This window comes from Balaenoptera borealis (assembly GCF_965194805.1).
Source record: "Balaenoptera borealis genome assembly, chromosome: 7".
NCBI lineage: Eukaryota > Metazoa > Chordata > Mammalia > Artiodactyla > Balaenopteridae > Balaenoptera > Balaenoptera borealis.
The window spans coordinates 61,413,537-61,425,438 of record NC_138864.1 but is presented as its reverse complement, the minus strand read 5'-3'; the positions used below and the strand labels follow the sequence as shown (position 1 = coordinate 61,425,438).

At 35.1% G+C, this 11,902-nt stretch overlaps 1 protein-coding gene and 1 long non-coding RNA gene across 3 annotated transcripts in view; one reads left to right on the top strand and one right to left on the bottom strand.

Moving 5' to 3' along the window:
- Positions 1–1,156, top strand: part of LOC309631839 — a 31,794-nt gene extending 30,638 nt beyond the window's left edge. The window contains exon 2 of the long non-coding RNA XR_014246600.1: positions 790–1,156. This is a non-coding gene — a long non-coding RNA (uncharacterized lncRNA). The remainder of the gene's footprint in view (positions 1–789) is intronic.
- Positions 1–11,902, bottom strand: part of AGMO (alkylglycerol monooxygenase) — a 381,715-nt gene that overhangs the window by 146,255 nt on the left and 223,558 nt on the right. For both annotated transcript variants that reach the window (XM_082398502.1, XM_082398503.1), the window contains one exon: positions 8,072–8,177. In XM_082398502.1, coding sequence (XP_082254628.1) covers positions 8,072–8,177 — 106 coding nt within the window. The remainder of the gene's footprint in view (positions 1–8,071; positions 8,178–11,902) is intronic.

Sequence of the window (11,902 nt, the reverse complement as noted above, 5' to 3'; positions counted from 1 at the left end):
GTAAATTGATACAGCCACTATGGAGAACAGTATGGAGGTTCCTTAAAAAACTACAAATAGAACTACCATACGACCCAGCAATCCCACTACTGGGCATATACCCTGAGAAAACCATAATTCAAAAAGAGTCATGTACCAAAATGTTCATTGCAGCTCTATTTACAATAGCCAGGACATGGAAGCAACCTAAGTGTCCATCATCGGATGAATGGATAAATAAGATGTGGCACATATATACAATGGAATATTACTCAGCCATAAAAAGAAATGAAATGGAGGTATTTGTAATGAGGTGGATGGAGTTAGAGTCTGTCATACAGAGTGAAGTAAGTCCGAAAGAGAAAAACAAATACAGTATGCTAACACATATATATGGAATCTAAGGAAAAAAAAAAAAAAAAAGGCCATGAAGAACCTAGTGGCAAGATGGGAATAAAGACACAGACCTACTAAAGAATGGACTTGAGGATATGGGAAGGGGGAGGGGTGAGATGTGACAGGATGAGAGAGTGTCATGGACATATATACACTACCAAATGTAAAATAGATAGCTAGTGGGAAGCAGCCGCATAGCACAGGGAGATCAGCATGGTGCTTTGTGACCGCCTGGGGGGGTGGGATGGGGAGGGTGGGAGGGAGGGAGATGCGGGAGGGAGGAGATATGGGAACGTGTGTATATCTGTAGCTGATTCACTTTGTTATAAAGCAGAAACTAACACACCATTGTGAAGCAATTATACTTCAATAAAGATGTTTAAAAAAAAAAAAAAAAAAAAAGAAGTGTGGCAGATTCAGTTGTCATGATCCTGAAATTGCCAGGTTAAAAACCTGGTCTGGGGGCTTCCCTGGTGGCGCAGTGGTTGAGAATCTGCCTGCCAATGCAGGGGACACGGGTTCGAGCCCTGGTCTGGGAAGATTCCACATGCCACGGAGCAACTAGGCCCGTGAGCCACAACTACTGAGCCTGCGCGTCTGGAGCCTGTGCTCCGCAACAAGAGAGGCCGCAATAGTGAGAGGCCCGCGCACCGCGATGAAGAGTGGCCCCCACTTGCCGCAACTAGAGAAAGCCCTCGCACAGAAACGAAGACCCAACACAGCCATAAATAAAATAAATAAATAACTAAAAATTAAAAAACAAACAAACAAACAAAAAAAACCTGGTCTGGTCCACTGGAGAGAGGTCTTGTGGAGTGAAAATAAAGGTGTTCCCATCAACAGCCAAAATGGACACCCCCTTATGTGACTCTTGTGTACATTCAGCCCAGCTGACCCTTAAGCTGAATACAGCCTGATGAGTGAGCCTATATTAAAACAGCGGTAGAAACAGCACAGAATCGTGAGAAATCATAAATCTTCATTATTTTCAGCCATTAAATTTGGGGTTGGTTTGTTTTGTGGGAACAGATAACTTAAACACCAAAGAAGGTTGAATTTTACTAAAAAGAAGGAAGAAGAAAGGAAGACTCCATGCAACACGATGCTGCTAAGAACTGCTAAACCTCCCTTCACTTCCTGATACGCGCATTTTGATCAACCATTTGGATAACAAGGGACATCTGAATATGCATGCCTTGTTATATGAAGTATTCAATAGTTAACTCAGCATTCTATGTAAGGTGAAAATTCCAACAACTTGCTCTCCCCCATTTGGGTGATTATAGCTGTGGAGTAGGTGCTGGCAGTGTTCACTCAACATTTACTGAATCCATAAATAAATGTTGAAGTCTTTACCATACTCTTATTGGCTAGAAGCATTCACAAGTCTCACCCACATTCTTGGGGAGGGGATTATATAGGCTGACAGGTCATAAGCAGCAGAGGCAGGGATTATGGGGTCACTCAAGGTTCTGTCTGCCACAGTTGGAGAGAGTACGGACAATAATTCAGACAAATACTTATACACATATAAATACTAAGGGGAAAATTAAATCAGGGGTGGACGAGGCAAAATTAGAAAATAACAACAACAACAAACATGGTACCCAAGGAAGGCTGGTGGCATTTCAGGTAAGACCTGATATGAGGGCAAAACTCATGTGGATTCCTGGGAAAGAGCAGGCGAAGGTAAAATCAAGAGCAAAGGTACTGAGGCAGGGTATACTGAACATGTTTCTAGAACACTGCACATGCCTGGAATTGAGCAAGCAAGAAGGAAAGCAGTAGAAAATGTGGTCAGGGCACTAAGAGGACATCTACTTTTTCATTTGATAAAAGTAGAGTATCCTGGATGAGCCTGGCTGAATCAGGTAAAAATCCTTCAAAGGGGCCCTGAGCCTTTCCTGAAGAAGCATTTCTCTTTGGGCTTTGATGAAGTAGACGGCCATGCGGAGGAAGCCCACGTGGCAGGGACCTGCGGGCGGCCTCTGGGACCTCAGGGCAGCCTCCAGTCAAAAGCCACAGAAAGTGGGGCCCTAAGTCATACAGCTGCAAGGAAATGAATTCTGTCAACAACCTGAGTGAGCTTGGAAGTGGATTTTTCCACAGATAAGCCTCCAGATGAGAACACAATCTAGCGGATACCTGAAATGCAGCCTTTTGAGATCCCGAGCAGAGAGCAGAGTATAGAATGAAACTGTGTCTGACTTCCTGACCCATGGAAACTGTTAGACAGTAAATGTGTGTTGTTTTAAGCCACCAAATTTATGGTAATTTTTTACAGCAATCAAAAATTAATACACCGATTAAAATAGAGCTCACAAAGGGAAGGCTTTTGCTATGTTTTTGCTGGATCAGGCGTTCAGTAAGTGTTGAATAAACGTTTCTTTTTGCCACTTAGAGCATTAGGCAGGCTGGTTCTCTCTTCTGTGAGCATGTGTTTACCTCCTATTAGGACCCACTCTTTGGGCTGTTGTCACTAGGTTCATCTCATCACTCAAACAGTCCCTGGCCACCCCTGCTTCCAGACCTTTCACTGTAATCTCCTTTCAGTCAAGTGCTCTCCACCTTCCCCTCTGCTTGTTCAAATTCTACTCCCCTCTTGTGCACATCTTCAGCAAATATAAGTTGGTTCACCATTTAACAGTGATGTGTTTCCATTTTAATGATTCAAGCAAAAACTGTAAGAATTTAGGGTTTTTCTGAGGTCTAAATTTATAGACATTGCATGTTCTTTTGGAATCAACTAATAAGCAGTTATTCTCAGGTTTTTGCTTTCATTGCTTTTAATGCCCTAGTTCTCAAAACATTGTTTTAAATACGTGTATGTAGTTTGTGTATGTAGTGTGTGTGTGAATACGGTATAGATAAGTGGATATAATTATTACTTACATGCCAGATATTATGGTAGGTTCTACAGACTATCCTCTTTACTCTTTTGAATATAAAAACAACTTCCATAAGTTTTTTATTCTCCTGTTTGTTGAGGGAACGAAGGTGTGGTTATTTTAGATAATCCCTCAAGGCCATACAACCAGTTGGCAGAGCTGGAGATGGCACTTAGATTTGTGTGACTTCAAAGCCAATGCTTTTTTCCAGTACCCTAAATTATCTCCTCAATTAAATAAAAAGTTATGTGAAACAAAATATACATAGTATCAAAATATATGCAAACAAGTATTTCCCATTATCTTATATACCTATATACTTATAAAAATATTTATTCATCTTCGACCTTGCTATCTTCTCTTTAAGTGTCTATCAGGTTAGACATGTTTAACATTACTGATGCAAGTTAAATCAATCACAAATTCATAGGTGATCTTAGAAAAAACAAATTGCACCTGAGCCAGCAAAAAAAAAAAAAAAATGTGTTGCTTATGTGAGTGAGAAATGAGTGAATGAAACAGTGAGGTGATTGTTTTTCTGTCAAATTTCTTATACATAAAACAGCAAGTTTTTAAAAAGTATGTGAGTCAGTCAAGATATTGATTGATCTATCCAAGAAGAAATGTACAAGGGCATGGACTAATCATTTCATGCACTAGATAGACAACTATGCACTTGTATACCAGTAAATTTTATTTATAAATAGCAAGAGCACCACATCCTTACTTAATGTTCTTGTGGATCCAGGCTAAAGGGAATAAAACTTCCACATGGAAGTCACAGGATCAGATTCAAATTATACCTTGTATTTCTGACTCAGAATTGTAACTACCTAAGAGCGCTTTTATAATCTAAGTGAAAAATAATTTAAGGTCAATTTTCCAGTCTGTGTGTGCTTCTGTGTATGTGTTTTTAGCTGAATAGGTGTGGTCAGCAGTATGCTTGTTTAACGTAGGACTGTTTAACGTTGTGTTTTTAGCTGAATAGGTGTGGTCAGCAGTATGCTTGTTTAACGTAGGACTGTTTAACGTTGTCCTACATGCATAACGTAGGACTGTCATGCACACCTATGGAATTTGGCTTGCATAATAAAGCAATATAACAGACAACCTCCAACCAGCCTTCGAGATAAATAGAGAAGAGTCATAGGGCTACAAGCTGATGTTGGCAATACATACAACATTGATTTATAAAAGAAAGGATAAATTGCTTCAATGTCTCTGATTCTAATGATAGCTTCAAAGAAAAATGATGAGAACATTGTATCCTTGTAGGATAATCACTCCTAGTCAGTCAGTCCTAATTCATATTGAATGGAGTCACTGAGGCCATTCATTAGGTTTCTGTACAACTTGTGGGGTGCAAAGAACAGTTTTAGTAAAACTCTGATAAATGGCAAAGATTTACATAAAGTTCTAAGAAATAAAAAGGTTAGGAAAACACAAATTTGAAATTCACAATTAGGAAACAAGATTTGGCAACTGGTTTTAATTTAAAAATTTTTGAACTTTAAAAAGAAGTGGAAAAAAGCCTATTTCACAGGTAAAAATGTTGATAATAAAATACTTGCCCAGTCTTTACCATATAGTTGTTGACCTCTGGTCAGAGAAGACTTATTCAGATTTAACCTCAGAAATTCAGTGGTTAATAACAATAATATTTTAATAATGATAATAGTAGTACAAATACTTTTTATAACAACAATAATAGCAGTAATAATAGTAATATGAATAATGATAATTAAAATGTATCAAGTGCTTCCTATGTTCTTCCTTTGTGTCGTTTAATTTTTCCACCAAGCCATATGGAGTAGATATCATTACTATACCACTTTAAGGAAATGTTTTAGTGGCAAATCACAGGCAATATCTGCTCTTGAAGAACTGGCCATGTGTGTGCCTTTCTGGAAAGAATAGGTAAGCAGCTTGAAAGATTTGGCCATGGTCCTCCCTTCCTTGAATCATAAACCAAAGATAATTCAGAGGTAACTTGTTCAAACTATTAGCCTTTTCAGGACACTTTGCAGCTAAATGGATAAGACCTTTTAGCTCTCCACATTTTTCAAGGTACTTTTATTACATTGCATCTGAAATTTCATCTAAACCCCTTGAGGTACTGCTATCAATACCTGGAAGAAAACATTGCTTAGTGATCAAGAGCTATGGTGTCAGACTGCCTTTGCTGTATCCTGACTTGTTTGCGTATTACCTATGTGAATTCAAACAAGTGATTCAACCTGTTACGCAGTTTTCCATTATGAAAATAGTAACCACATCATGAGTTTGATACGAAGACTAAACGGAATAATGCAGGTAAGTCTTTTAGAACATAGTATGAGCTCCATGCATATTAGCTCTCGTTAAACCTATTTTACAGGTGAATGACCTGAGGCAGAGTCCAATGTCCAAAAAAGTGAGTGTCAGGCTAAGAATTCATTACCATAACATTAAGTTCAACATTGCTGCTCCTTCCCAACCCCTATGTCAGTAGTTCCCAAACTTGACTTTTGGATCTCGTGGCAAGCCAAAAAATTATTTCAAGGGATCCTTAAGTTCATATAAAATAACAATAATAGCACCTAACATTTATTAAGCATGTACTATGTGTTAAGCACTGTACTAAATCTCTTACATAGATTATCTCACTTAATTCTCAAAACCCTATTTGATAGACATTATTAGTTTATCCCTTTACAGATGAGGAAGTTAAGGCCAAGAATATTTAAGCAATCAAATAACTGCCCAAGGACACACAGAAAGTAAGTTCCTGAGCCAGGAATCAAATTCAGACAATATGGCTTCAAAGCTCAAGTCCTAACATTCACTTTCACCTACTGAGTAATTTAAGTAAACAGATAGCGTTTCACCCCTAGAGTTCATCACCCTCAAAAGCTGGACACACTACACTGCCCTTCACTATCCCACCATCAAAAACCCCAGTGTTTTTTGTAACTATACATTTTCACGTTTGCAACACGGACAACTTAAAGCACCTACATTCTCTCTTTGCTCTGGAGCATTTAAGATAAACTACCACAATATACCCAAGAGTAGGTTCATTAAATGGAATTACTCTCCTTCATGCCTCCAATTAGAATGCCTTCCCTCACATGCCTTTAGCATGTGAAAATGCTAAATTTTTTTTATTTTTAAGGGGTTTTTTTTGCATTTATATTTCTAAACTTCATTAAACATGTACAATTTATGCTTCTTTATTTTGATTTTAGGTTGTAACCTCAAGAAACAAAATATATGTAGACATATTAACTTTATTTAATGCCTATTTAAATATATATGTTAGATTAGATGATATCCAAGATCCTGGTACTAAGATTTAATACTTCATTTTTTTAATTTAGATTTTTTAAAAATTGGAAATATATTTACATGGTTCAGAAATGTTAAGGTACCAAAAAATATTAACTTAATGAAGAATCTTCCCCCTATTCCTTTCTTCTAGTCACACAATTCACTTTCCCACAGGCAACCACGTGTAAGGATCTTGTTTATATTTCTTGATACATTTACATGCATGTAAAAACATTTGTACATTTATATGCATATAACTCCCCTTCTTCATTTTTATACTTATATGCCTTGTATGGTAGCATACTTCACAGATTCTCCTGTTTCATGTTTTAGTCTTTCTTTCTCTTTTCCCCCCTCTCTCTCTCTGTTTAATATATACACACATGATGCAGCAAGCTCAAATATATATGTATTTTTTATAAATGCTCCATACTGGTATTAAAAACTTTGATCTTTCCATTGGTAAATGCATATTCTACTTTATGAGTGAACCACAAAATTTAAGCAGTTCCCTATTAATGGCTATTAGGTTGTTTTCAGTCATTCCATTACAAATGACTGATTTTGCATATACATCAATTTGCACACGTGTGAGCGTATCATTTGTGTAGCACAAATTCCTTCGAGTGGAATCCTGGGTCAAAGGGTATGAGTATTTGTAATTTGATAAATATCACTGAATTGTCTTCCAAAGAGTCTGTCCCAACTTATAATTATTGCTCAATTATGAAACTGTCTCTTTCAGTTTTCTCTCCAGTTAACACTGGAGAGAATGTTAGCATTTATGTTTCATGCTTAAATAAGGTTACACAATGCACATTCCGAGGATGTTGGCAGGTTGCTCAGCAACAAAGTTAAACAATATAACCCTTGATTTAAAAGAATAAAACCATATCCATGAAAACATTAGTGATGAGAATTATGTTTTTTAATCTTTATCTAAGATTCAAAACCATAAATATGAATCCAAAAGTTCAGTGTTCTTGGAAGATAAGTTTTAATCCTAACAGGTCAAATTAAACATATTTTTCAGTTGTAGAAAAATCTCAATTATAATGATTTTATTTCTATAGAATTATTAACTCTCGCAAGTAATTACAAAACATCCTAGTCACAATTTTCACTTTAACAGCCTAAAAAGAAAAATCTCAAATGGCAGAGTCTCTGCCAAGAACTTTTTGTAAAGTCACTTCTACCACTTGTTGAGAAACAACTACATGGCCTACTTTCTTTATAAACATCATGCAATGCAATTTGTCCAACCACTTTATGAAGGTTAATAGTATCGATCCAAATTTAGAGACCAAAAAACTGAGACTCAACAATATTAACCAGCTCAAGGTGACACAACAAATAAGTACTGGCAAGTAAGTGAATGGGTAAAAATTTCCCACAAATACTACTCACAAAATAAATAGACAAAAACATTGTTGAATGAATGAATTAAATATGCAACAGATGTTTAATCCTGCTATAGCTACCTAAAGCAAATATCTTACCTCAAAAGCAAATGACAAAGAAGGGATGAAAGGCTTCAGATGACCCAATCTACACAGCATTAGGAACACCAAGCAACGGAAAGTTTCCAGAACAGCTGCCTTAGGTCTGAAATAAAATGTCATTTACATCCATTAGCTTTAAATATGCTCTTTATTACCTGGTATAATTAATACAGTGATATGCATTTATATTAATTTTCAAGAAACACATAGTATTTTAATATATTTGAGGAGCATATGCCTCTGAAGCTGCTTGAAAACGGGCATTAAACTAAGACACAAAACGCACCTTTTTAAAGAAAATCTATTCTTTATCAATTTATTGCTTAGTTTGAGAATTGCTGAATTAGGGTGAAACATTTTCAACTAATAAATAAAATATTAGACAAATAAATTTCTAGGGTTTCAAGACTAGACTCCCCTCACTCACCCAATACCTTCAAACTTCATTCATTTAATAAATGACTTCTTAGGAGGACTGACATAGTTAACGACAGTACTCTAAAATAATGAACGCTCAAATTATGAAATATTGGGAACATGACAATGTGTAGTTAAGTCTAACATGATAGGCAGCATAGATCTTTATTAATTATTTTGTTGAATATTTTCATTATATATAGTATTCTTGAAATTCAAACTCTAACATATAAAATAGGTATATGTATTTAAAATGGAGTTGAGGGTCACACAGATAGGCATTTATAAATTGCCTTACAATAATAGGAATGAACAACTACTTTATCCGATTAAAATAGACTTCATATGATAGTCAACCAACATTTATTGTATAATTAAATATTTTCATAAAAGACAAATGGTATTTTTATGAAAGGTGAATTTTCTAATAAAACATTATTGAATTAATGTCATTATAATAAAGCTATATTTTATTTAGTTAATTTAGAATATAGAGGTAAAGAAAAAAGTATTAAAAAATCTAAAATAGTGTATTTATTAAGCTTAAAAAATTCTTCTGCCATCCATTATGACATGTTGTGCACTTCCCTGGTGGCGCAGCTGTTAAGAATCCACCTGCCAATGCAGGGGACACGGGTTCAAGCCCTGGTCCAGGAAGATCCCACATGCCACGGAGCAACTAAGCCAGTGCGCCACAACTACTGAGCCTGCGCTCTAAAGCCCACGAGCCACAACTACTGAGTCCACGTGCCACAACTGCTGAAGCCCACGCACCCAGAGCCCATGCTCCGCAACAAAAGAGAAGCCACCACAATGAGAAGCCTGCTCACCACACCGAAGAGTGGCCTCCGCTCACCACAACTAGAGAAAAGCCTGCACGCAGCAATGAGGACCCAACGCAGTCCAAAATAAATAAATAATTTAATAAAATTAAAAAAAAAAAGATGACATGTTGTTTCTATAAAATTGAATATAACATTTTTGTGCAAAAAAAAGACAACACATTTCTACCAAATAATTTAGACACAGTTAAAACAGGGTGACAGTTCGTGATTCATTTGCATCCAAGTAATGTGATTTTTGTGTATGTGAAAAAAAATTAAGAAATTTTTTCCCTTGTAAAATCATCTATTTCATTACTGTAAACTATTATTTTTTAAATTGATATTTGGGTAATTTTCAGTGATAAAACAGAAAATAAAATTTCTAATTTAAAACACATTTATTTTTATTAATTTCTGTTCCATCGTTTACTGTTTAACTTTATATTGTGAAATGAAACATACATAGGGAGAAGTACACAAAACAGAAATATGCAGCTCAATGATTTTCAACAAATAAACAACCATATAACCACCACTCAATAGTAGCCCCCCCAAAGACATCTCACCTCCTCAATACTTCCACCCTCCCTCTGTTGCAAAAAGAATCACAACCTGTTAGTTTATCATTTATGGTAATCATACCATTTCTTGCTCTCTTTTACTTATATTTTTATTGCTTTAGCATAAATTTCTAAAAACTGTTCTTTTATCTTTTTTTTTACTTTTTGTAAATGAAATTATATTGTGTGCACCTTTTTGTATTTAGCATCTTTCAATCAGTGTTTTTAGTGAGATACATCTACGATTCTGCATGCAGCAGTAGCTTATTCTTCACTCGTGCATTATTCCATTGTGTGAACAGACGAATATTCATGCATCCATTCACCTTGTGAAGGACATTTGGATTGTTGGCCACATTTGTTTATTAGGAACAATGCTTTCTGAACATTCTTTCACATGATTTTTGGGTGCATTGTTAGTATATATCTGGAATTGAATGGCCGGGTTATAGGGTGTGTGTGTGTATATATATATATATATATATATATATATACACACACACACACACATATATTCAAATTTAGTAAAATTCTCAAACAGTTTTTCAAATTAGGTATCACAATATAAACTGCCTCCTTTAGGGTGTGAGCATTCCAACTGGTGGTATTGTCAATTCTTTTGATTTTAGCCATTTGTGATACAAGGTCTTTGTTGCTTATAAAAATTGGCAAATACCATCTCCTACCTGAAAATTTTACTCTTGTACTGTCTTAATAAGGGTTAATTTTTGAAGAACTGACTTCCGTAATATTATTCTAAACTAATTCATCAATTTTATCTATGTGATTAGGGATTTCTGTGGACCATTTAATATTTTTACCTACTCCAAGGTTATAGAGATATGTTACTATACTATCTGCTAGAATCTGTACTGGCTTTCCTCTCACTTTTAAATCTGCAATCCCCTGACCCCAGAATTAATTTTTTATGGTGTGAAATATTTGTCAAGTTTATTTTTCTTATTCCTATGTGGAAATCCAGTTTTTCTAAGACCATTTATTGAAAAGATAGCATTTTCCCGTAGCTCTGCAGGGACACCTTTGTCACAAATCAAGTCCATATATATGCATAGATCTGTTTCTAGGTTCTCTGTCCTAATCTTTATGCCAATAAAACATGTCTAATTACTGTAGCTTTATAATAAATCTTGATAGCCAGTAGCTCAACTCCTGCCATTGTAAAAAAATCTCAAGATTGTGCTGGCTATTATTGGGCCTTTGCATTTTCATATACATGTATTTTAGAAAGAGTCTTCTTTGTCAAATTCCACAAAGAAGAGACCTTTTATAATTTTAATTCAAATCGCACTGAATATGTAAATCAATTGCTGAAATTGTAATCTTTACAATACTGAGGATTCTAATTTATGAATATAGTTATCTCTCCAATTTTAAAAATTCTTTATTTTTCACAGTATTTCAATAGTTCTATAGTGTAGTTTAGAGATTTTGCACTCATTTTTTTAGGATTGGTTTTTCTTGGTATTTGATATATTTGATGCTATTGCATAAAGTTTTACATTTCCTAGCACATAAAAATATCGTTGATGATAATTTCTTTAAAACTTTTCTGAAATTCATCCATTAATTTGAATAAATCCCCTATAGATTCCTTAGATTTTCTAATTAATTCACTAATTAGATTTTAGATTAATTAACATAAATTAATTTTCTAATTAATTAATTAATTCCTTTCAAATCCTTATGGCTTTTCTTTCTTTCTCTTTCCTTTCTCCACTGACAGTTTCCAGCCCAGTGTTAAATAACGAGCATATCTAACTGCTTCTCAGTTTCAAAGGAAAATTTTCAACATTTCACTATCAAATGTGAAGCTTGCTATAGAAATTTGTATAAATAGTTTTTACTTCACCTACATTTTTGCTGGATATAGAATTACAGGTTAGCAGTAATTTTCTTTCAGCACTTTAAAAATATCAATAAGGCCAGAGGCAGGGGAGACTTTATATAAATATATACAATAAGAATAACTTAATGTATCATAGGATATACTGTGATAAAATCAATAG